Here is a 26,823-nt window from a genome sequence, read left to right on the forward strand (position 1 = left end):
AGCCCACGAATTCTCGAGTCGCAATAAGCTTGTTGTTTTTACGAGCCTCACTTAGCCCAAGCGAATATAAGCCTGTGTGCGTTTGCCTTAGCTTGCGTTTGGCTGAGTCAGTCCTAATAAGTTCGGCGTCGTCTGATTTCTGGCGAGTTGGAGTGAACCAAGCTCGGCATGACTTCTCGAGTGAGTCCGGCTGAATTTGATTTTGACTAGCGTTAGTCTGGATGGCTCCCAAGTTAAAAGTAATACATTATGTGAGTAATTATGACTGAGCTTCGGTTACTATGCCAGCCAACTGATGGTCAGCCCGAGCTCCCGCTAACAGTCGAGACATCCATGCCCATGTGGCTGCTACCATTATCTAAGTTAAATAAATCCAATTAACTATAAAATGTGAAACCCACTGCCCGGCATATTATGTGCGGAGAGGGAAAATTGTCACAAATTTTAGTACGAAGCTACAAAGGCAGCAAACATGAATTTCTCCGAAAGAAAGCTTTGTACATGAAAAAAAAAATATTTTGTCCGGGGATTGAGCCCGCAACCAACGCATTTCCGGGACGGTCGCTCTACTGGGAGCTACACAGGAAGCTAGCAGACCTCAGAGTGAGGACGAATTATTCGACAATTCGAAGCGCAGTGACATTGAATATGACAAATCAGTTGTGCCAAAGCGCGCAAGGTGGAGGAAGGTCCATGCAATGGAAAATCCACCTTGCGGTCTTTCGCAGGGCTGATTTGCCATATTTAGTGCCCCTGTTCTTCGAATTGTTGATTAATTCACCCTCGGGCTGTGATCTGCTAGCTTCGTGGTTAGCTCAGACGGCAGAGCCACCGTCCCGGAAGTGAGTTGGTCCCGGGTTCGAACGAGGACGAAGCTTTCTTCAACTGCGAAGCTTTCTTGCCGAGAAATTTCCATGTCTTTCTTTTGTTGCTTCATGTTACAGTCAGTGATATATAGCTTTCATTGATTACGAGAAAGCGTTTGATTCAGTCGAAACCTCAGCAGTCATGGAGGCATTACGGAATCAGGGTGTAGACGAGCCGTATGTAAAAATACAGAAAGATATCTATAGCGGCTCCGCAGCCACCGTAGTCCTACATAAAGAAGGCAACAAAATCCCAATAAAGAAATGAGTCAGGCAGGGAGATACGACCTCTTCAATGCTATTCACAGCATGTTTACAGGAGGTATTCAGAGACCTGGATTGGAAAGAATTGAGGATAAAAGTTAATGGTTAATGGAGAAGAGCTTAGTAACTTGTGATTCGCTGATGATATTGCCTTGCTTAGTAAGTGAGGGGACCAATTGCAATGCATGCTCACTGATCTGGAGAGGCAAAGCAGAAGGGTGGGTCTAAAAATTAGTCTGCAGAAAACTAAAGTAATGTTTAACAGTCTCGGTAGAGAACAACAGTTTACGATAGGTAGCGAGGCACTCGAAGTGGTAAGGGAATACATCTACTTAGGGCAGGTAGTGACCGCGGATCCGGATCATGAGACTGAAATAATCAGAAGAATAAATATGGGCTGGGGTGCGTTTTGGCAGGTATTCTCAGATCATGTACAGCAGGTTGCCATTAACCCTCAAGAGAAAAGTGTATAACAGCTGTGTCTTACCAGTACTCACCTACGGGGCAGAAACCTGGAGGCTTACGAAAAGGGTTCTGTTTAAATTGTGGACGACGCAACGAGCTATGGAAAGAAGAATGATGGGTGTAACGTTAAGGGATAAGAAACGAGCAGATTGGGTCAGGGAACAAACGCGAGTTCATGACATCTTAGTTGAAATCAAGAAAAAGAAATGGGCATGGGCAGGACATGTAATGAGGAGGGAAGATAACCGATGGTCATTAAGGGTTACGGACTAGATTCCAAGGGAAGGGAAGCGTATCAGGGGGTGGCAGAAAGTTAGGTGGGCGGATGACATTAAGAAGTTTGCAGGAACTACATGGCCACAATTAGTACATGACCGGGGTAGTTGGAGAAGTATCGGAGAGGCCTTTGCCCTGCAGTGGGCGTAACCAGGCAGATGATGATGATGATGACTATGAAGTTACAGTTGGGTGGACGACAACTTTCCCTCCACCTTGCGGTGTTCCGCGCAATTGATTTGCACATAGTGTTTTGTTGTTAGGCCTCATGAGAATGCAAAGCTGCCTTCGGTCCCCCAAGTGACCGACTGCTTTAACATTTTCGAAATAAGTGCACGAGAGAAGCCTCGCGAACGCCTGAGCTGTGCTTTTTCGCAGTCCTGGAAGGTAGCCACGGAGCAGAGTCTGTACAGCGTGGGCTGCTCCCGGTCCTTCTTGCGTCTCGCCAGCTGGAACAAGTTCTTCAGCGACGTGCGCTAGTATGTGCTTTTCTTATATCTCGAAAGTGGAAAATTGTCACCTACCTGAAATTAGCACGAAGGAAACCCATAATGGTTTCTCTGAAAGAAAGTTGTCATTGTCTGAACATATACCAAAATACACTGAATGGCTGCAGTGTGCATCATTCCTATACGCTAGGCATAACTTGTCTGCATAAATCTTTTTTTCTGATAGCTGTACGCTCTCAGACACCCTGATCTGGCTTAGAAAAATGTGAACATCCCTTTGAGTTATCATGAAATGTTTTATTTCATTGTTGCTTTTCGACGTAGTTCCAAGCTGGCTTCCTTTCCGTGTTTTCCACCCATTGCAGTGTTTCTGCATCTCTGACTAAACTCTCAACCCGGCCACTTTGTTGTAGCGCAGGCAGAACGATGGACGCACAGAAAGGCACATCAGACAGCACACAACTCTAGCCAAGAATGTGGTCGCGGGAATAGCCGCTTCCGTCGCTGAATTGGTAGAGCAACGCACGCATTATGCGGAAGGTGTGGGTTCGGCTCACACCGGCGGGAAGTCCTCCTTTCGCACACTTTCATTATTCTTTACCTTGTCAGTTGTACACTTCAATAAAACAAAACAACACTAACAAACAAATAATTTCCCTATGATTTTCTTTGCTTCATTAACTGCTGGTTTCGTACGGATATGACCAACTAAATCGGGCGTTTGCCTTCTTCTCCTTCCTGTATTTACTGATTATAGTTTCCAAGTTGTTTTCCTTTCTTCTTAGATAACATTTTTTCTTTGCAGGTATGTAAATAAGCTAGCCGCTCATCAATTTTCGTTTATATTCTGCAGCGGTCTTTCGAAGCAGATTTTGTTCTCAGTCTGCCGCACATAAAATGACACCCAGCCCATTTCTCCCTTGACTGCTTCGCTTATGTTTTTTTTTTCTGTGTTCCTGGCCTAACTTTCGAGCAGGCCTACAATCACCAGTCCTGACTGCACTTCGAATTTCATGCACAACACCGAATTATCCGACCTAAGTCCGGGAATCATTTCCACTTGCCGTACTGCTCCTACGACTTCATATGCGTAGAAGCTTCGTAACGATCTGATTTATTATGGAAGCATGTGTCTTCCCTTTCGCTTTGGTTATCGCCATGTTTTTATATGTACCTGTTTCCCATTTTGAGCACTCTCCTATAGTATTGCTACTCACCTGCCTTAGTAAATTAAATTATAGCCTGTATTGTGACCGGCAGATAGCTCGCAGGATGAAACATTGTGAAGACCGGTATTTTTTAAACTGATACTGCATTTTCTAGCTTAACCTGTATTTTCTAAATTGTATATTCTAGAACAAAGTTATGTTGTATTTCGGTCTTCAGTGCAGTTGCGTTTCACACTGAATGCGTCGCTTGTGGTGGTGGATGTCTAGTTGACCGTTGACGCCGCCTTTCGTATCCAGCGCCATGAAAATCATATACTGTGAGCAAAAAAAAAAAAAAAAAAAAGGAAAAAAAAACAGATAAATAGAAATGACTTCTCGAAGATCACCGTTCGTTACACATATATCCGCAAGAAGCTGTATGTCTCTCTGACAACCCGTTAACAAGCTCAACGTGTAACCGCAGTCGGCAAGATCCAAGACGTGGTTTACGTTACGCTCATGCCCAGCGGTTACCTGCTGGTTATTCGCATGTGTAAGGAGCTTTGGCTCCTATGTCTGAAAGCTGCTTATTCAGGTGTCCTGGGAGATGGCCGAGGAGAAGGCTAAAATTTTGCCAACGTGTGGACTCTGGCTTTCTGCGCAGTGTGGCGCCCATCCTTGCGTGGACAAACTTCGTGACAACGCTCATGTCGACGGCCATGGTCTTCCTCCTCCTCTTCCTCGTCTCGGAGAGAACGGACACCGAGTTGGACGCTTACTTCGAGCGTGAGTCGGGCCTGGCTGTGTTGGCGCATTCTCTTCACTGGCACCACCGCCGACACCAGTGCAGCTGTCTGTTTCGTCACATGCAAACCCGTTCGCATCACTAATAACGTACAACCTTGTTAGTGACGCGAATCTGAGCACAGAGCGTTTGCGTATACTTTTTTTCAACACTCGCTGTTGCGCATTTAGGCAGCACCTGTTTATGTTGAAGGGCTGAGGGTAGCAGCTCCTGTTACACACTCGCTTCAAATTCTTTGCGTTAAAGCGGTGGTATCGGCCGCGTGTCCAGGATGATTGGCAGGTTTTCATGAGTATCCCTCTTGACACGTGGCTGTGGCTGGTGCCACTTAGCTTGCTATTTTATTGTTATTCGTCCTTCGGTTACTACTTAAAATCTGTGGTTCGTCTTAACAAAGTACCAAAAAGCCCCCCCCCCCCCCCCCCCCCCGCCAAAATATAAGATATTGCCCGAAGAGTAACCTTATTAAAAAAAAAAGCTCCTGAACGTAGAGTAGTGGAAGCGAGTGGCTCATATTTTGTTAATTCCAACCTCATGAGCCCGCTAAATAATAAAGCCAAGAAAAGTGCATGAAAAATTAATCATATAAGGTAAAGGGAAATAAAAGTGAACGAGACAACTTGCTCCCGGTCGGAGTCAAACCCAGGACGCCTCTTGGCGAGCAGGTACTTTGTGCGCAACCTCAGTGAACTTCCATCCTAATCCACTTTTCAAGCTACTCCTGTGTGTAGTGAACTGTCTTCTTCGTCCCCACACTTGAATGCAGTGGCTGTTTGCGTGTCCTGTGCCTGACCACGGCGTGCTCACTGTTGCTGAACCATATGGGCTCCTCCCCTTCGTGCCAGGATAGATTGGGAGGGAAATTTCTTTGGGCACAGAGGAATAAAGGGCAGCCGCATCACGCTTTTATGGCGGGAGGAGCCTCGTCTGCGTACTTCGCTTGTTGATGACTATGGAGTGCAATCAAGCGGCCGGCTGCTGATTGGGCCAGCGTTGCCTAGCGACAGCATCTTATGTAGCACATGGAGCGCGTATGTGGTATGGCCATGCGTGGCGTTATTGCGGCGTAGGCCCGTGCTCCCTCTTTTTTTTTTTTTAGAGATAGCGTTCAAGTGGGCCGCTTGACCGTTCATACGGCAGTTGAAGCGCTGTATTGACAGCGGCGGAGACAATAGTGCCAGATTTACTTCTAGCGATCTTAGTAAATCTATTTTGTGAACTTAAACTGCGCTAGGGACGAGACACCGAGGTAAAAGAAGACAGGAGGAATGCAGACTAACAAGTGGTTTATTGAAATCACGCAATGTTGCCTCTTAGAACCATGCGCGTGCCCAAGCCAGATCATAACCGTGTGACCCTGGAACACACCCTCCCCGAGCACCTATCTACATTTAAAAACCAAGCTCTTTCTTGAAAAGATACACTGACGGTTCGCTGAGGAATCTATCTGGGCCATGTCTTGCTGTCAAGGAAGCTTCCAAGATTTCACGTGCCCTTTGGTCCTTTGCTCGCCCTCACCTTCGTTTTGTCACAAATCGGCTTGCACTTCTTTACATCTGACCTACAATGAATTGACAGGTGCTTTTGGCTGTCATCATTTAATGAGTTAGAGTGCTCCATTAAACGATTGTTAATACATGTTCCGCTTTGCCCCACATAGAACATTCCACAGGTCAGCGGAAACTCGTACACCACATCTGTTCTACATCAAACGTGCGTCTGTGTTTTATGCCACATCCATCAGACTTGGGTTTAGCTACGTTGGAAAGGACGCATAAACGCGACCACTTGCAGGGCGCTGAAAAAATCACGTCAACACCGAATTTTCCGGCCACCCTCTTCATCCAAAGCTAAACCTTATGGACATATGACATACTCAAACTTTCGCCTCTCTTTCTTTTCTCCTAACTCAACCCTTACTGACCGTGGTATGGTGGAATGTGGCTGTCGGTAGCGACTCTGCTATAGCCTGGAGTAGGGCCCACGGAAAACCTGCGTAACGGAGACGTTTCACCTGGGAGAAAAAACTAGCTTGGATCGGACGACCTTATGGTGACTTAACTTGGCAAGAAATGACCTCAAGCATGACACCACAATGCTGCTCTTTACCAGCTTCTACTGACAGAAATCGAATGGCAGAAGTGCCTTACTTGAACGAGGCGAGTACGCCCAACATAGGTGGTCCTTATCATCAATGAACAGCCTTATGTCTAAAAACTGCAAACAAGTATTCTCTGGCAATTCAAAGGTAACCGTCAACTGTGGATTTGAAGGACGGAAGAATGTAGTTCACTACCTCTTCAAGGTCATCGTCAGAGTTAGTATTTAGCAGGATTAAGAAGTCGTCCACGTATCTAAAGAGACGAACTATGCTGTCGTCATACTTGACGTCATCTCTTGCCAAGTCATGTCACCATAAGGTCCAAGCTAGTTTTTCCTCCCAGGTGAAACGTCTCCGTTATGCAGGTTATCTGCAGGCCGTAGTCCAGGCTAAAGCTGAGTCGCTGTTGAGGGCAATATGCCACCATACCACTGACACTGGGGTTGAGTTAGGAGAAAAGAGAGAAAGGCGAAAGTTTGAGGTTTTGCCACATGTCCATAAGGCTTCGCATGGGATGAAGGCGGTGGCCGGCAAATTCGGTGTTGACGTGATTTTTTGCGGCGTCCTGCAAGTTGTCGCGTTTACCCGGCCTTTCTAAACCCATGAGTAATAGATGTGGCACAAAACACAGACGCATGTTTGTACGATGTAAAACGGAGGTGGTGCTGGCCTGTTGAATGTTCTACGTGGGGCAAACCGGAACATGTCATAATAATCGTTTAATGGAACACTCTAACTCATTAAAAGATGGTAGCGCAAATCAGATGCAAGTTCATTGTAGGTCATGTGTGAAGAAGTGCAAGCAGATTTGTGGCACAACTATGGTGTTAGGGCGAGCAAAGGACCAAAGGGCGCGTGAAATCTTGGAAGCTTCTTTGATAGCAAGACATGGCCCAGATAGGTGCGTCAGCGAAGCGTCAGTGTACCTTTTCAAGAAAGAGCTTGATTTTGTTGTTTTAGATAGGGGCTTGGCGAGGGTGTATTCCATGGTCACGTGGTTATGACCTGGCTTGGGCACGGGCATGGTTCGAAGAGGCAGCATTGTGCGATTTCAATAAACCTTCTCCTGCCTTTCTTTCTTCCGTCCTTGCTTCCTCTACCCGGGTGTCTCGTCCCTAGCGCACTTTGTGTTCACAAAAAGTATGTTTTACCAACTAGCCTCCCAACACGCTCTACTTAGCAACTCTGTTGCGCTTAACCCTTGGCAGCGTGAGACACGAGTGGTCACGTGTCAGCCGCACCAAAAGGAAAGTTTCATCAAGTACCCGCTCTCCGTGGTTTAATAACACGTTAAAGCGCATGCGCAACAAAAAGAAGCGGATATTTCGACGCGCAAAATTCCCAGCCAGAATAGACCACTGGTCTTGATATCAAAAATTTACCAGAGAATGCAGTACTGCGCTTTCAAAAGTCAAGAAGGAATTCTTTGATAAAACTCTTCCTTTGCTACTTCGTTTTAATCTCCGTAAGTTTTGGAGCAGTATTAACGGTTCTAACAGGATACAGATTCAGTTAATCCAATCTAATGTTCCAGTAGTTCAAAGCGAATGCTGCAATGTTCTGAACAATGTGTTTGTTACTCATTTTCACAAGAGCACCCCCACAGTATTTCCGCATATACCAAAAACCAACTTCTTACCAATGGATTCTATCGCTATTGATGCAGTTGGTGTCGAAAGGCCGATTGTCAACTTAAAAGTGTCTTCGTCGGCCGGTCCAGATTGTATGTCATCAAAAATGCTGAAGTGTACACAAGTTTATTCTTCACTGATATTGTCAAAGCTTTTTCACCAGTAAATACAGATGTCTACGCTGCCCTCTGACTGGAAGATAGAGAAGGTGGTCCCTGTGCATAAATCTGGTGACGTACATTCCCCCAATAATTACCGCCCCATGTCATTAACAGCCATTCCAGTAAACATGTAGAGCATATAATATTTTCGAACCTCATTGAATTCCTTGGCTCCAATTCGTTCTTCAGCATGGATTCCGTAAAGCAGTTTCGTGCGAAACGCAATTGCTATGTTTTGCTAACGACTTGTTTATTAACGCGGATCATGACTTTGATACTGATTGCATATATTTAGATTTCGTTAAAGCATTTGACTCCGTCTCACACGACCTACTTATCTTAAAGCTTAATCAACTTAGCATAGACCCCAATGTACTTGCATGGATTAAGGAATTTCTCTCTAACCGTAGTAAGTATGTGACGGCTAACGACTTCTCTTCACCTAATTCTGCCGTAACATCTGATGACCCACAAGGGTCCGTTTTGGGCCCTCTGCTCTTCTTGGTTAATATCAATGATCTTCCTACTTGCCTTTATTCCTCAACTGTCCGACTGCTTGCAGATGACTGCGTGGTTTCCCAGAAAATTACTAACCATGCCGATTATTTCAACCTGCAACGTCATCTAGATAGGGTATTTGAATGGTGCAGTCAATGGCTCATGACACTTAATACAACTAAATGTAAAAGTATGCAAGTTTCTCGCCACAGCACTAATCATTGTCCGCGTACTTACTGCCTCAATAATATTCCATTACCATCTGTTGACAGCTATAAATACCTTGGTGTTCACATTTATTTTAATCTTTCGTTGAATACGCCTGCCGAATATGTAACGAACAACGTTAATCGCATGCTTGGTTATCTGCGTCGAAACTTTTTTGATGCCCCATCGTCCCTGAAGTTAATACTGTACAAAACCTTGGTACGCACTAAATTGGATTACACATGCGCCATATGGGATCCCACTCAGACTACTTTCACTCTAGAAGCCATTCAGAATCGTGGAGCACGTTTCATCTTATCGAATTATTCGCGTCATTCCTGTGTCACATCTATGAAGAAAACCCTAAACTTGCCTGACCTTTTGTTGCGTCGAAAGTCATCTCGCCGTAACCTTGTTCATAAAATCTATTATTATAGCAAAGACCTGAAGGATGCTATGTTTCATCCACCTCATTATATATCTTCAAGGACCGATCATCGCTTCAAGGTGGACCTACCTTCTTGTCGCACAAAAGTGTGTAATGACTCTTTCGTTCCTAGAACAAGTGTTGCATGGAACCACCTTCCCTCTACAATCGCCTGCGTAACTGATGGCCACACGTTCAAGATCGCTTTACAAGACGCCTTGTAATATTTTTTTTTGTTTGCTGCACGCCTTGCCCTTTTTCCCCCAACTCCTTTCTGTAATGCCTTTGGGCCCTGAAAGTATTTTGAATAAATAAATAAATGAATAAATAAATAAATAAATAAATAAATAAATAAATAAATAAATAAATAAATAAATAAATAAACAAACAAATAATTATTTCAGACGCACGAATGCATGGGGGTTCATCTTACCTAAACAAAAGTCCGGCAAATGAGGACCTATACGCTGCTTGTTGCTCTGACTTGTGCCCCAAAACTGCGGCGAAGTTCGAGCATCCTTCCTGCTCTATGAAAAACGATTTCGCAAGACCCACGTAGAAGCCTTCACGAAAATGTAGTCGTTAATTTCACTTGATGTTTTCCGCTAACAATAGCCGCTCGGCAGTCGTAAGGAGCGAAAGTGCGCTTTTCATGCCTTGTATGGTAATTCTTAACAGTAGGTGAGTCCACAGGGCTCACTTTCTCCGCGCTTTGCTGCCTTTTGTTTAGCTCTAATTGTATAGTGCGACCTCACCGAAAAGGCGTCGGCGCCGGGCTCCATCCTCAAACGATGATGGATTTTCTTCAAATACGATGCTTTACGATGCGTCTTCAAATAGGATGCAAATACGAGCCACCAGTTTGGCCTTCAGTTTGTAGCTAAGCGCTCTTGTGGGACGGGTGACAATTTCTTTTCCTTTCAGTGCTCGCATGGCGATGACGAAATGTCGTGATTACTGATCGGCATATACAGAGCACGCTTAGTACTGAGCATTAGTGCGCATGCTGTCTTTCTACGCGCGTCGTGCGCGAAATGTCAGCGTTTTTCGAGCGGCGTGATTCTTACTGTCGCAACTGAACTCTGTTGTCGCAGCCAAGGAGGCCCACTTCGTGTCCGTGGTCCAGGCGCTTCTACTCCTGGAGCCCGAGCGGTCGTTCTCTGTCCTCTATTTCAGCCTCATGTTCCTCACGGGAATCTTCGATCTGGTGAGGGCACACTGCATCTCTCGCTTACTTAAGGGCTGTGCAGCGCGTCTCAACGCTCAACACTAACTTCGCCCTGTTCCGCTGCGGCCGTCTCTCGAGCCTCGACCCACCGCTGTAGCTGAGTGGCTGTGGCTCTACGTACTACTGAGCGCGAGGTCGCCTGTTCGACTCCCGGCCGCTGCGGCCGCCTTCCGACCGCATTTAAAGATCTGTCAATCGAAAAGGCTCGCATACAGAGCTCTGGGGGCGCGTTATGTGGCTGGTCGGCATACGTAGATCTCCGCTGCGGCGTCTATCAACAGCCCGTATGAAGCTGTTGGATTGTAAACCTAAAACATTTCAATCTCTTGTTTGGTTAACGTAATCGCCCTTGTTCAGGTCACGATGCGGAACACGCGGTGCTCAAGTTGTCCGGATGCGGCCGTCAGAAACCGCGCTTAATATTTTACTTCTTTAACGCCGTTCATAATTATGGTCTTAACTGGCATGCGCTGGTCAGGAATCGGCGGCAGCTATTGAACACATTGCAAAGGTTTCGTTCAGCATTATATCACAGCAGTTGGGGGAAAACGTCGTGTCCAGCAGTACGAACCAAGAGCGGTACGATTAAATTTGATAGTTAGCGCAGGTTCACATTGTCTCTCGTTATGACACTGCGCACTTAAAGCAATACAGAAAATGCCGTCAAGAGTGCATATAAACTTCTCTTTTCTATTCGTGAGCTTCCATCGTCCTTTTCTAACACGTGACAAGTAGTGCGTACCAACAAAATTATAACGCAACACGCGTCTGTTGGCATATGCGCATGCAGATTTTTCTTTTTTTAGCTGCAGCGGAATTCTAAGAATAAAGGAATATAGGTTGTAGTTACACTATGCTCACGTGAGGTTTTGTCGACATTAGCGCAACTCAACAAAATGCCACGCAATACTGATTCCCCGTAACCACCACCCTCGTGTTAAGTGTGTTAAGTATCCAAGTTGATACCTTCTTAACCAGGAGTAAATTGCACAGGTAGCTGCGTAATTAACTCAGTTTCATATACTAACATTCTAAATATTGATCTTAGTTGACTAGTGGAATAGTTTTGAGCAATATCCGACAATATCCATCTTTACGATCAAATCTATGGTAGATAGCTCACGCGAGAATGACGCCACCGAATATTGCGCATATGCAGGGCTCAGTCGGTATCTGCCACTGGGTTTGTGCCCTTGGGCACGTGTCGCTTTGCAACGACCCTCTTTGATGTCAACCTGGGTATGTGCCGCTCTTTAACGAACGATGTCACTCCGAGTCACGTGGCGTAACTGCGAGTCAACGGGCACGATTTGGCGTTCTGCTTGACGATTCGCCTCTGAATGCTTTCTCTCTCCCTCTCTGCGCAGGTGATCATGCAGGAGGTGGTGATGGAGGTGCTGGTGGTCGACTTCCCGGCGTTCGCCGAGCGGACCGTGTTGGCCAGGGGGGCGCTGTGCCTGCTCGTCTACGCGCTCAGCCTGCCGCTCTGCTCCGGGGTGGGTGTGCGCACGTGTGCGCGTAGGGGTGGGACAGCTGTCGCGGCGCCCTTTGCGACAACCCTCGTATATTCTGGGCTGCAGCTGTGCGTTACGAAATGCTAAGGGTGATCGAAAGAAATCCGTAGCCCTTCAGCATGGTCTCTTTCGATAGATCAATCAATCAATCAATCAATCAATCAATCAATCAATCAATCAATCAATCAATCAATCAATCAATCAATCAATCAATCAATCAATCAATCAATCAATCAATCAATCAATCAATCAATCAATCAATCAATCCCGCAGGGTGTAACAGATCGCTACGCTCCATTTTCCTCTTCAACACCAATTCTGCTGCGCGATTTTCTGGACATCTAACATAGGCGCATTATAGGCGCAAGGGACGCAAGTATAGTGCGCAAGTAGGGCGGAAGTAGTGCTATCTACTACAGCGTCATCATCATCAGCCTAGTTACGCCCACTGCAGGGCAAAGGCCTCTCCCATACTTCTCCAACTACCCCCGTCATGTACTAATTGTGGCCATGTTGTCCCTGCAAACGTCTTAATGTCATCCGCCCACCTAACTTTCTGCCGCCCCCTACTACGCTTCCCTTCCCTTGGAATCCAGTCCGTAACCCTTAATGACCATCGGTTATCTTCCCTCCTCATTACATGCCCGGCCCATGCCCATTTCTTTTTCTTGATTTCAACTAAGATGTCATTTACCCGCGTTTGTTCCCTCACCCAATCTGCTCTTTCCTTATCCCTTAACGTTACACCTATCATTCTTCTTTCCATAGCTCGTTGCGTCGTCCTCAATTTCAGCAGAACCCTTTTCGTAAGCCTCCAGGTTTCTGCCCCGTAGGTGAGTACTGGTAAGACACAGCTGTTATACACTTTCCTCTTGAGGGATAGTGGCAACCTGCTGTTCATGATTTGAGAATGCCTGACAAACGCCCCCCAGCCCATTCTTATTCTTCTGGTTATTTCAGTCTCATGATCCGGATCCATGGTCACTACCTGCCCTAAGTAGATGTATTCCCTTACCACTTCCAGTGCCTCGCTACCTATCGTAAACTGCTGTTCTCTTCCGAGACTGTTAAACATTACTTTAGTTTTCTGTAGATTAATTTTCAGACCCACCCTTCTGCTTTGCCTCTCCAGGTCAGTGAGCATGCATTGCAATTGGTCTCCTGAGTTACTAAGCAAGGCAATATCATCAGCGAATCGGAAGTTGCTAAGGTATTCTCCATCAACTTTTATCCCCAATTCTTCCCACTCCAGGTCTCTGAATACCTCCTGTAAACATGCTGTGAATAGCATTGGAGATATCGTATCTCCCTCTCTGACGCCTTTCTTTATTGGGATTTTGTTGCTTTCTTTGTGGAGGATTACGGTGGCTGTGGAACCGCTATAGATATCTTCCAGTATCTTTACATATGGCTCATCTACACCCTGATTCCGTAGTGCCTTCATGACTGCTGAGGTTTCGACTGAATCAAATGCTTTTTCGTAATCAATGAAGGCTATATATAAGGGTCGGTTATATTCCGCACACTTCTCTATCACCTGATTGATAGTGTGAATATGGTCTATTGTTGAGTAGCCTTTACGGAATCCTGCCTGTTCCTTTGGTTGACAGAAATCTAAGGTGTTCCTGATTCTATTTGCGATTACCTTAGTAAATACTTTGTAGGCAACGGACAATAAGCTGATCGGTATAGAATTTTTCAAGTCTTTGGCGTCCCCTTTCTTATGGATTAGGATTATGTTAGCGTTCTTCCAAGATTCCGGTACGTTCGAGGTCATGAGGCATTGTGTATATAGGGCGGCCAATCTTTCTAGGACAGTGTTCCCACCATCCTTCAACAAATCTGCTGTTACCTGATCCTCCCCAGCTGCCTTCCCCCTTTGCATAGCTCCCAAGGCGTTCTTTACCTCTTCCGGTGTTACTTGTGGGATTTCAAGTTCCTCTAGACTATTCTCTCTTACCTTATCGTCGTGGGTGTTACTGGTACTGTATAAATCTCTATAAAACTCTTCAGCCACTTGAACTATCTCATCCATATTAGTAACGATATTGCCGGCTTTGTCTCTTAACGCACACATCTGATTCTTGCCTATTCCTAGTTTCTTCTTTACTGCTTTTAGGCTTCCTCCGTTCCTAAGAGCCTGTTCAATTCTATCCATATTATAGTTCCTTATGTCCACTGTCTTACGCTCCTTGATTAACTTAGAAAGTTCTGCCAGTTCTATTCTAGCTGTAGGGTTAGAGGCTTTCATACATTGGCGTTTCTTGATCAGATCTTTCGTCTCCTGCAATAACTTACTGGTATCCTGTCTAACGGCGTTGCCACCGACTTCTATTGCGCACTCCTTAATGATGCCCATAAGATTGTCGTTCATTGCTTCAACACTATGGTCCTCTTCCTGGGTTAAAGCCGAATACCTGTTCTGTAGCTTGATCCGGAATTCCTCTAGTTTCCCTCTTACCGCTAACTCATTGATTGGCTTCTTATGTACCAGTTTCTTCCGTTCCCTCCTCAAGTCAAGGCTAATTCGAGTTCTTACCATCCTATGGTCACTGCAGCGCACCTTGCCGAGCACGTCTACATCTTGTATGATGCCAGGGTTCGCGCAGAGTATGAAGTCGATTTCATTTCTAGTCTCACCATTCGGGCTCCTCCCCGTCCACATTCGGCTAACCCGCTTGCGGAAAAAGGTATTCATTATCCGCATATTATTCTGTTCTGCAAACTCTACTAATAACTCTCCTCGGCTATTCCTAGAGCATATGCCATATTCCCCCACTGACTTGTCTCCGGCCTGCTTCTTGCCTACCCTGGCATTGAAATCGCCCATAAGTATACTGTATTTTGTTTTGACTTTACCCATCGCCGATTCCACGTCTTCATAGAAGCTTTCGACTTCCTGGTCATCATGACTAGATGTAGGGGCGTAGACCTGTACAACCTTCATTTTGCATCTCTTATTAAGTTTCACAAGACATGCCACCCTCTCGTTAATGCTATAGAATTCCTGTATGTTACCAGCTATGTTCTTATTAATCAGGAATCCGACTCCTAGTTCTCGTCTTTCTGCTAAGCCCCAGTAGCACAGGACGTGCCCGCTTTTTAGCACTGTATATGCTTCTTTTGGCCTCCTAACTTCACTGAGCCCTATTATATCCAATTTACTGCCCTCTAATTCCTCCAATAGCACTGCTAGACTCGCCTCACTAGATAAGGTTCTAGCGTTAAACGTTGCCAGGTTCATATTCCAATGGCGCTACTACAGCGTACATAGCACGTAAGGTGGCAGGATGCAAGAAAAAAAAAAAAAAACGTGAATGAACACAGCAAACAGTGCGAAAGAACAAAGTAGGATCTAGCGTACAAGGCGTAGCAGCTAAGTTATCCTGGATTTCAAACAAAAAAAAAAAAACCGAAAAAGAAACAATGCAATCTGAGAAGATATAGGCGGAAACACAGGATGAACATTGCGATTAGTGAACTGATAGCTAAGATTGGTTACATAAAAAAAAATATTACTTCTGCTGAATTTACGTTTTATCTACTTTACAGCTGCGTTTTATCGAAAACATTTACTTTTATTGTGTGCGAAGCAATCGCACTCGCGTGGGCTTCTTCTTTCTTACCGAAAATAACGCGCGAGGAAGCACGACATTCGACAATTTTAGCCTGTCCACCCAAGTATTGATGTGAAGTGGCTTTTCTCTATTTCTTGCGAGAACAATGCTAGAATGTAGAACAACAACAACAACAACAAATACAAGCGTATTGCACATGCTAGAATAAATGTGAAGTGATGCTTTTGTGAAGCGGACAATTAAACAGCGTGCAAAGTAACTGCGCTGGGTGCATTTGCGCTTACTTTTATCCTGCGCAACGTGAGGTGTCATCCACTGCTTATCTTCATGCACTGCATCGCTGATAAGCTAGGCCAACACCAAATCAGGTGGATGGAAACTGAGACGTCGACGGAGCGAGGTAACGGAGACGAAAGAGAAGTGTGATCATTGTCAGGGAAGAATGGTGACAAGAGGTGCATGTCAGAGAGAAGTGCACGTATGAGGATAGGTTTAGGGATTATGTAGCTCTTGTAACACAGTGGTTTCTACTTATTCCGGAGGATTCGCTAAGAATGGTCACATATACGCAGTGGCACTTATCTAAGGGCTCGAAGAATGGTAGGATGGTAGAAATTTGAGAAAATGAAAGAAGCCTTTGATTATTATGCACTATTTCACTAATAGGTTCCTATGCTTCAGAGAGAGCTCTGAGCTGAAGTTATGCGTACACATTTTACGTTGTGATAAGTTGTTTGATTACACGGAAAAAGAAGTGCGCTCACTTGGCAATTCTTTGTCTTTGAGCTTTCACTGCCATGTACGCTTCGTTGCTGGGTCTTGCGAACCTTAATGGCATCGTGTATATTGAGGTAATTTTACACCTATGGACCTGTCCTTTTTTGTTGTTGTTGCTTGTGTCAAGAAAGTTCTGTCGTAAACAAGTCCCAAAAGGATACAGCTTTGGAACCCGACGGTTTCCAGGTGAAGTCTTCGATAAGTGCAGGCGCTATGCTATATGCACTGATAATTAATAGACCCCGAACCGGTGCTGCAAAATAAAAGACATTGAGTGGGGCTGCAGCGGGAATTTGAAATTCGTGTTGCTACCTGCATCTAATCTTAGGTCCTTTTTGGGTTGCTAAGCCTGCGCTTACTTATACTAAGCTGCCCTAACCATAAGCTTACAAAAGTATCCTACTAAAAGCTTCAGAGTTCTGCCAATATCAGTTAATTAGCGGCCCAGCCTAAATGCAAGCGGAGCACATCGCCAGTATTCCGTATCGCGCCATAGCACCTTCGAGACCATGAGCGTACCGTCCGATCTTGAAGGCTATCGTAATGCGATTCCGGTTTTTGAATGTCAACACGTTCCGCATGAAGTTGTAGTACTGCTTCCCATTTCATCTTTCTTAATAATATTTTGAGTAGACAGGCAGGAATCGGTGCTCATTCGATATAGCGTTTTGGAGGCAGATACTCCCAGAATTAGCCCTGAAAGCATTTTCACCGTGGAAATATGAGCTCGTCAAGTAGTATTGGCGGTAAACAGTTTCTCACGAACACTCTTGAGTGCACGATAGCATTGGAAACCCAATTCATTGCAGATGCAGCGCCACTATACACGTTATCTTGAAGCCCACTACAGCTTCGAACCAGGTGCACTGGTTTGTGTCTCGTCCTTCGATTGCGCTCGAGAAGTTCAATGCAGGTCGATTTCAGTTGAGAATTAGAACTGCCTGACAGTGAAGTATATAAAAAAAACCTTGAGTGGCATCTTTATTTGCTCTTGCAGAACGCCGACGTCGGTGATATTCAGAAAAGTTTTGCATAGGAACTCAAGGATGCTGCGATATTTCAGGCGACTACTGTATTTGCTCGACGATAGGCCGAACACGTATATAAATCGTCCCCTATTTACTGAATTTGGCGAAAAATGAAAAATAATTCGATAGATAAACGTGGAAGCGCACCCTTTTAGGAAACGAGAAAACTTGAACATGACACACCTTCGTTTACCGTAAGCTCGGCTGCAAATCTCGCTACTCGATGCCACAAGCGGCATTCTCGTCGCAACTGCCAGAGACGTCGTCATTGTCGGATGCTTCGCAGGCGTTCTTGACAACCCGTTCTTGACTTCGTGCACGATGCTATCAAGTGCTTCGGATATGCTGCATTTCTTAAAGCCATCTGGATAATCTCCGCTTGCAGATTCCGTGGGCGCTACGGAGGAACTCCGTTAGCTCGGTACTCTCCTAGCTTTGCTCACGAATATACGGCAATGGCTCATTTCGGGTAACATTATAAAGAAAAGCTATATTCGTATAAATACGGCAAGCGTTATGATTACCACATCAGCGTGAACTTAATGACGTTCCGGACGTCTTTACTGGAGCACGGGGAAGAGTAGCTCGGGGGCATAGCATCCGCATACGTTGAATCTCAAGCCACACCTTGAGAGGAGGCTGACTACAGCAACAGTTGGCAAGCGGTTATGTGGAGGAAAAAAAAAAGAAACTAGCGCAACACTCAATAAAAACAAGGGTAGCAGACTCCAGGATCAACTCGGCACTGTGCGTCAGTGGCGCTCAGCTTCTGAGCACGACGTTCCTAGTAGAGGCGGTGGCAGCATTCCAATGACGGCGAAAGAAAAAAAAGAAGGAAAAAAGCACTCGTGCGTTTTGATGTAGGTGCTCGTGTAACAATCCGAAGTGGTCACCGTTTAACCCGAAGTCATTAATTACAACGTCCCTCATAACTGTGCAGTTTCGGGGCACTATAGCTTTACTTTAATTAATTAAAGTAATTAATTAATTAATTTAATTTACTTTAATTTACTCAATACGCGAAGCTGCAGTCGCTTAGGCTCTTGATTATGACTTTGTGACTCCGTTTGAACTTCCGCCTAGATATGATGTGCAGATCAGTTATATTACAGAAGTTCTCAGAATACTGCAAGCGCAGGGTGCTTTACACCGTCATATATATATATATATATATATATATATATATATATATATATATATATATATATATCCTCTTATGTGCGCTGCTTACCTTCAGGCGGGGCCGTACCTGGCCGACCTGCTGGACGGCCACTTCAAGGGGACGCTCTACTTGCTCGTCAACCTGGTCGAAGTGCTGGTCGTCACCAGGGTCTACGGTAGGCGCAATCGCCCGTGTGGGGTGGAGGCCGTCTGCCCCTGGGTGTGGGCAACTCAATGACGCGCCGAGTGGCAGATGACACTTGGCGAAACAACGACACTACCTGTGAAAGTAATGATCATAGTACTGCCACACCACCAGGGAAACCAAGTAGGCTGGGTCGAAAGCGTAGCCGTTTATGACAATGATGTGAAGGTTAGGAGAGGTCGTCAGATGGCACAATGAATGGCTAGTTCACAACGTCTACCCATCTTTCGCTCCAGCCGCTGTGAGGGGGTTATAGCGTTCTGCTGCTCAGCTCGAGGCCAGGGTTCGATTCCGGATCGTGGAGGCGCCGGCCTTAATTTGACGAAGGCGAAATGGAAGACCGTTGATGTACTTATATCTCACGGGTCGCCAAAATAATTCGCACCTTGTACTGCTGCGTATGTATTGTTACTTGTTAAAATTGTTACTTTTGGAAGTTGGACCCAGTAGATAAATTATCAATCAATCAATCAATCAATCAATCAATCAATCAATCAATCAATCAATCAATCAATCAATCAATCAATCAATCAATCAATCAATCAATCAATCAATCAATCAATCAATCAATCAATCAATCAATCAATCAATCAATCAATCAATCAACTGATAATTAATACACATTAACCAATAGGCTGCTCGTTTTGCGCAATTCTATCCCCATGCATAGCGCGTTTGCATGTTGCATGGTGAATGTAGCTTCCTACGTCATTAGTGTATAGCATTTTAGAATAAATTTTCGTAATTGACTGATGTCTTTCCGTGGGTCTGCGTAAACGTATGTAGGGGGAACTTCCTGTATACGTGTAGAACCGCACGTCAGCGGAGTGAATCTACTTGTCTGGATGTACTTCCTGACAAAAGCAACCGTCGAGTTTCACGTTCCGTGGTGTAACAGAACCTGATCGAGATCTGTCGAACGAGCAACGCTTGCAAAGCGGGAAAATTCACTTTATTATTGATGTCGACATCCTCCCGCCATAAGCTTATTTTGAACGGTTCTTCGTGGAGTCTGTATTGAGACCGCATGTACACATTAGTCGCATGTTTAAGGACAGGAATTCATACTATATAAAAAAAAGAAATCTAAAGTTACCGTATCGCTCTACGCTGGCTAGAAATATTGCACAAACAACCAAAAAGCCACTCATTTTCTTTCCCAAATATCGTTTGTGAATGTCGTCGAGAAAAGGCCCTTCAACACATTCTTTGTGACTGTCCTGGCTACACTGTAAGGATCGCTCGCTACTGCGCTATAGCTCGCTTTGGTCACAAACCACTAGCATAACAAACCATTTTGGAATGCCGATCTCGTCAGCCATCAAAGGCGCTGCTCCAGTTTTCAAGAATAGCACACCTACGTAACAGGCTGCAGCCTGGATTGGTGTCCATTTTGCCACACGTGATCCCTTGATGTGGTAGTTTGCCGTGATCAGCAAACTACCACATCTACCACATATCTCTCTCTCTCTCTCTCTACTTTTCACCTTTCTGGGTCCCATTCCGCCTTTCCCAAAGTGTAGGGTAGCAAACCAGATTTCCTATTCTCGTTATCCTTCTTGCCTTTCTCCTTTCTCTCTCTCTCTCCCCCCTCCCTTTACCTTAACATGCACAGGTTGCGAGGGGCCTCTTGCGGTGATGACGTTGGCAGTACGTCGCTTTGGACAACGACGACGCAGGAAAGGGAATAGGCCATGTCTAAAAACGTGCACGTGTGCAAAAAACATCTTTCGTGATATGGATTTCCCCGTCTACGTAATTCACGGCGTTACTGCACCGTTCTGCAGAACGTCAGCTCGCAACACAGCCAGAGTATGCAGACTTAAACAATACTGCTCGGTTCGCTAGCTCTTGAACCAAGGACGAAAATCGTCAGCGCCCGATTCCATTCACAGACGCTCGGGGCACTTACATCGAAGCGACAGAAGCGAAACGAGGCGGTTTGTTGGAATCAGATTGGCCTATCACATTCATATCCGCGTGAGACCCACCTCAAGACAACTCAGTTGCATTTCGAGTAAATTTCGTTAGCATGCTGACATGTTACGGACGGGAAAACCCACTTTTTGTTTAAATTACATGGCTTAAATGCCATTAATAATAAAGAAATATTAAGACTACCACCCCTGAATATATAACATTTCTTCACGGCACTCAAAACTTGTAGTTGATGTCATTTGTGAACCAATTTCTCTAAGTATAAATCTAGCGTTCCAAAATTTCCATTTATCCGTTACAATTTCCGTTCCAGTTTCCATTTATCATCCCACGTGTATCCTTTCTTCAATGAGTAAAGTGATCAAAAACTATAATACGCTTGAATACCCACAAAAATTGAATTTACTGAAGACGTGCCAACTTGGTTTTCGCACCGGAAGCTGCACTAACCTTGCCCGGCTTTTCCCAACTTACTCAATCCAACGCTCCATCGATTCAGGATGCGTGGTTGGCTCAGTCTTCTGGGAATTCTCAAAGGCATCTGACACCATACTGTAGTTACTGCTGTGCCGAAAGGCTACACAATGGTTCTTCGAAGACCTCGTATGAGCTGACATCACGTGCATTTCACGGAGAACGAGCATCTCCAAATATCGTTCCGCAGCACGCGACCGGCGACACATTGCCGTGCCGGTTCGAACAAGCCAGAGAGGAGGAAAGGCTCGCCGCGCCCCCTTTTCTCCTCGTCCGATGAAAGTGTCTATATTCACCTCGGGATCCAATTGCATAAAGGTGTTAAACCTATTCTTGAGTACTTCGATCATTGCAATTTACTGACTATTTACGTCGTCAAAACACAGATGCTTCAAATGTTACTAAGATTCCAGGAAGGCAAAGTTCTCGTTACCAGGTCTGGCCATATTGAGCTGGCAAGCGCATGCAATATGCGCTAATGATCCTGTCTACTAAGTACTACATCCCTATACGCACCGTGGAAAGAGCGTAAGGTTCATACCAAACACCGTTTGCCCTTCTCCTCGCGGGCGACGCCTTCCCAGCGCGAGAGTCGGCGGCAATCGCGGAAGTGCGCCTAGGTGTGCCGTGACGTCACTCATAGTGACACGTGACGTCGAGAATAATACAAGGCAAGATCAGTTATTTGTTGAATCTGTTGCTTAAATTGACGAATTAACGTTTAGAGAAATAAGAAAACATGCAGACCGAATGTGTGCGTGTTTTTGTTTTAATTCGTACCATAGAAAGAGAGATGTACTTGCGTTTTGTCTGCTTGTTCCCACGTCGTGCAGTCGCACGCGCAGAGAATGAAAATCTGTCATTTCCTACGGTATTCCAGCCCCGTGACCATTCTGTTTCATCTTCTAACGCCTCAGCGCTCGTGATTGTGGCACTGACTTATAGCGCTAACAGGTGTTCCCGTGCAGACCGCGTAAACTAGACCGTCACCAGAAGTGCGCCCCTCACCAACAACGTGTGAGAGAGAGAGGAGGGAGATAAGAAAGAAGGCGGGGCCCGTGACGTATTTGTCACGCGATCCTCCGGCTCCGGTATGGGAGAACGCAGGGAAGGAATTTCGATTGCGTAAGCCAGACGGGTGTTGCAAATGGGTCGCAAGCCCCAAGGGTAGCGTGGGCCTGGCGGCCTGGGGCACAGCTGGAAGCATCCGAAGGTCCTGGAAAAGGATGAGTCGACTGCTAACAGAAGAACTTGTTTATTCTAGCATCGCAAAAGAGCAGCCGGTCAGGTCGACCGAAGTGGAGAAACGGGAGACCACGTTACTCGACTGAAGAAATCGAAGCTTCTCTCTTGGCGTCCGGGGGCAGCTGCTTTTATACTCTCGGAGTCGAGGGCAAGAAGGAACGGCTCGGAAGAGGCGCACGTGACGGCGGCGCACGGACACGTTGTGACAAGAAGCGACGTATCCGCCGGGCCGGCGCCGGTCAGACCTCCTCGCTTCACAGTTGGGGAGCTCCTCTCCCCGGCTGCCGCGCTTTGACAAGCGTGGGTACCAACACACACACACACACACACACACACACACACACACACACACACACACACACACACACACACACACACACATACACACACACACACACACACACACACACACACACACACACACACACACACACACACACACACACACACACACACACACACACACACACACACACACACACACACACACACGCGCACGCACGCACACACACACACACACACACACACACACACACACACACACACACACACACACACACACACACGAAGACACGTGGCATTCAAACATGCCTGGACGCGCTTAGCAGGCGTTGGGACAGCGCTGAACTGGCCAAAATCTCCGCCGCGGTGAACGAAGCCCCGGCGTCCGTTGCATCCGCGCCGGCTATACCTCACGTCGGAGGCGGAGCGTAACATGGCACAAGTGGAGAGAGTGTCTATGTTGGCACTGACGCTCGCCTCCTAAAATCATGGGTTCGCGGCACTTCAGGTATTTCCATTTCTGCTACTAATGAACTCATTTCAAAAATTCTTGTGGTAGAACACTCCTTAGAGGGCACGTAACAATTGCTATGTGGCTTGGTGAAGCGCCTTTTAAGGTGACTCACAAGTCGCTATACTCAGTTAGCAACTTTTTCGACAAGTTACCAACACTGGTCCCTTATTCCCAGGTGTGCGTCGCCTGGTCATCGATGCCCAGACTATGACGAACATGACGCCCAACATCGTCCTGCGCACCGCCTGGACCGTGGTGCTGCCAATCTCGCTCTCGGTGAGTAAAGGCCATATGTTTATTAATGGTATTAATTAACTAATTTCGTGAGCACAGTTGCAGGGTTGGGACAAATGTAGACTAAAAAAAATTGGGCAGTTTCACACAAAGGACGAATCACTGAGAAGCTATAGCAAGGATTCACGGCGCGCTGCTCAGACGGCGTTCCCGAAATACTCGAGGGTGGCATGTCGGCGCGACACAGCACGTGAGGTGACTGTATGCTGAGGTGAAGAAGCAGCGCCTTGGCAGCTATTAGGCGTCTCACAATGCTAGCGTGATGGGCGCCCCCTACCGGCGTTGCAGGCATCGCGTCTCAGTGATGCACGAAGTGATTTAATGGTTTGAGCTTTCGCCAGCATTTGTAGCCCGAAGGGCAGTGTCCGTTCAGCTTGGACGACTTGGTGCATGCACTACGGTGTTACACGTACAGAGTTGCTAAGCGGGAACGCTAATGGGCGTCTTAGATTACGAGTCCCTGACAATCACGAAGTGCCCGAAGCAATGCTTTCAGCCAGTGAGCGTTGCGCACGCAGCGTCTCCGGCAGTCCCGGACAGCCCGGGACGATAAATCGACAACGCGACGCTCATGACCAATAGTGGGAAACAGAACTCTACCCCGGCTCCGCTGCAGAGTCGATTGGGAGAAGCATGTGGGGGGTCCGCTTGGATGCCTTGTTTCTTTTTTTTTCGCTAAAAGGCACTGCGCTTCTCTCGCGTCTGTGGAGACCTTCTAACACTCGACGCGCGGACCGCGCATGCGCGCCGATACCGTGACAGCATGACGGGGCCGACCATAGAGTTCGTACAATTGATAGAGGGAACCATGGCGCCAGTGTCTACGAGAGCTGCATGGGAATGATGTGTAGTACATGGATTTACCTAGACTTTGTCCTTCTGGCTTTAATTGGCTTCGTGACTTCGTAAAGCGATCATTTTTAAGAAAGTACTCCGTTATAAATAATGGAATATATATTAACAAAATTGTCCGATGGCGACACTCGGAACACACGACCTCTAGCACTGAAACCCGATATTGAAAGAATTAGGCCAAGGGAGCCTGGACAAGCGGAACCGCTGCAGTTAGCAGCGATTATGCGTGCTTGTAGTCTTATTACCCACTGCGTTAAAGAAAGGTACAAATTGCTTTGACATTTAGGCCAATTTAGGCCCAGATAAAGCGTAACAAACGAAGCCACAAGAACGTCTGAATCCCCAAGCGCAACGATCAGACAAATACGTGTAATACCCATTATTCCCGTGGTAGCTGAGCGATCGCAGCGCCAGATCTCCCTCTAGTAATTGTAGGAAACCCTATGGGGCCGACGGCGCAGTCAATGGCGACGTCGGGAATCCGCCTTCAGGGTTCCGCGTGATTGCTCTCGCAATAAAAGCATAAAGACTGTGTTTGAACTCTCGAAACAACCTTCTCTGATCTCCAAGGAACGCATCGGAGTGTGTGCGGTGCATTCCGAGGAACCTATACTAAAAACTGTTTTTAAATGAAATCCTTGCAATGGGGTTATTAAGCGGGCAAGGTTTAACGTACACTGCGGGTGGGTTGGTACACGACAAAAGTAATAACGCAGACCAAGACACGGACAGAGGAGCCGCAAGCGCAAACTTTTAGCAGGTTTTTATTGGGAAGATATGCATATGTTGCCATGGCTTTACTCTACCTACGTTTTCCTTGTGGCCGACTTCACGTAGGTGTAATAAGGCCATGACTTCTAGACACGCACACTTCCTGTTAACCTCCTGCACATATATTCCCTGTCGTGTTTCCATTAAACATTTGTTGAACATTAGCGCTTGTGAACGTGTGGCCTCCTCTGTCCATTTCTTGGTTTGACTTACTGATGACTCTTCATCCTCATTTCTCACTCAATTCACCCCTTCATCCTACGCGAGGGTGGTGCAGCAGAGGTGCATTTCAGTTCTTTTGCGGCGCGCCAATGGAATACCAGTGGCACTCACTGTAACACTTTCGTTTAACGCGAGTTTAGACCTCGACGAAGCTGTTCGAGAGAAACATTTCAGCAGCGACGGGACGGGCCGCAACGCGCGAACAACCGCCTCCTCCTCCTTCAAGTGCGCGACTTATTTCCAGGCAAGGTGTGTTTCCAGGTCACGAACTAGACCAGGAATTGGCACCGCTAACTCTCAACGTATACGCGACAGAAAACTCACGTTGTGACGGCTGGACAGCTGCACGAGCCTGCGTCACGGGTGACCTTGCACATTCTTATTTGCCAAAGTTATGTTTCGAAGCCTCGTATCTTTTTTGCGGTTTCGTGCCCACTATGACGCAATCGCATACGCTCAACACACCTCGAGTGTTCTGTTGGATCGCCTGCATAGTGCGTAAAGTCCTCCTATAGCAATGTGTGACCGATGGTGGCATCGAACCTTTGTCTTCCAGTCCAGCAACGCAATGCTCAAACCATGTCGACGTGTGTGCAGGGTGGCCAGGTCCTCTCAAGCTGTTTAAACAGATATTACTCCTGGTATTCCGCAATATTGTTGCAAATAAACTCAATTCATTTCAATGAGGCCACGATCGCACGCATGCTTTTCTCGGGACAGTCTCACCCTTTGAAAGGTCTGGCGCGTGCGTCAAGGGCCAGCTTCTTGCAGTCTTTCCTCTCGACAGCTGGCACATTGAGACACTGTGTTAGACAGCAGTCCTCGCGATCGGCCTACGTATTTTAGCCAGCCGACATTACCTCCATACTGGGTGATGTTCTCCTATAGTGCTGTCTCATTAGAAATAGCGAGGCGTAGCGGTGGTGATAAAAAGCGCGCGTGAAGCTTCGCTGAGGTGCACACGAGCTTGAATCGTTAACAGCCGCTTTCTGTCGGAAGAGCGATGTTGCTGAGAGAGTTGCAAGTGCCTTGTTATTGCGAAATTATATGGACACTCGGTGCGCATTCTCGCCGCCGGTGCCGCCATCCTCGTCTTGCTGCTCTGTGGTATCGACAGCGTATGGTGGGAATTGGAAGGTCTCCACATACTCAGAGTGTGTTTTGGCTGCAAAAACAACGAAGGGGGATGACTGCGGTTAAGTCGAAGCCTGGGCGGCTTCGGCTTGACCAGTATTCGGCACAGTGCTTCGGCATAGTTCATGCACAGTGCATGCACAGTGCCTGCTTCGGCACAGTGCATGAGCACTGTGCGCGCACATATTAGCGCTCCTGCTGATCAGCAGTGTGAAACCGCAACGTGGCACATGCACAAGTGTGCTGTGCTACGTCGTGTGTGAGCGGAATCGGCGGTAAACATCACGATAAACCCTTCTGAACCT

The 26,823-nt window shown here is 46.4% G+C and overlaps 1 protein-coding gene across 1 annotated transcript in view; it reads left to right on the forward strand.

Moving 5' to 3' along the window:
• LOC126527932 (sodium-dependent proline transporter-like) overlaps positions 1-26,183 on the forward strand; it is a 38,116-nt gene extending 11,933 nt beyond the window's left edge. Inside the window, exons 7-13 of the mRNA XM_050175770.2 lie at positions 2,250-2,350; positions 4,133-4,254; positions 10,393-10,505; positions 11,894-12,022; positions 18,661-18,760; positions 23,418-23,518; positions 26,172-26,183. Coding sequence (XP_050031727.2) covers positions 2,250-2,350; positions 4,133-4,254; positions 10,393-10,505; positions 11,894-12,022; positions 18,661-18,760; positions 23,418-23,518; positions 26,172-26,183 — 678 coding nt within the window. The remainder of the gene's footprint in view (positions 1-2,249; positions 2,351-4,132; positions 4,255-10,392; positions 10,506-11,893; positions 12,023-18,660; positions 18,761-23,417; positions 23,519-26,171) is intronic.
• The last annotated feature ends 640 nt before the right edge of the window (positions 26,184-26,823 follow it).

This window comes from Dermacentor andersoni, chromosome 9 (genome assembly GCF_023375885.2).
Source record: "Dermacentor andersoni chromosome 9, qqDerAnde1_hic_scaffold, whole genome shotgun sequence".
NCBI classification, from domain to species: domain Eukaryota; kingdom Metazoa; phylum Arthropoda; class Arachnida; order Ixodida; family Ixodidae; genus Dermacentor; species Dermacentor andersoni.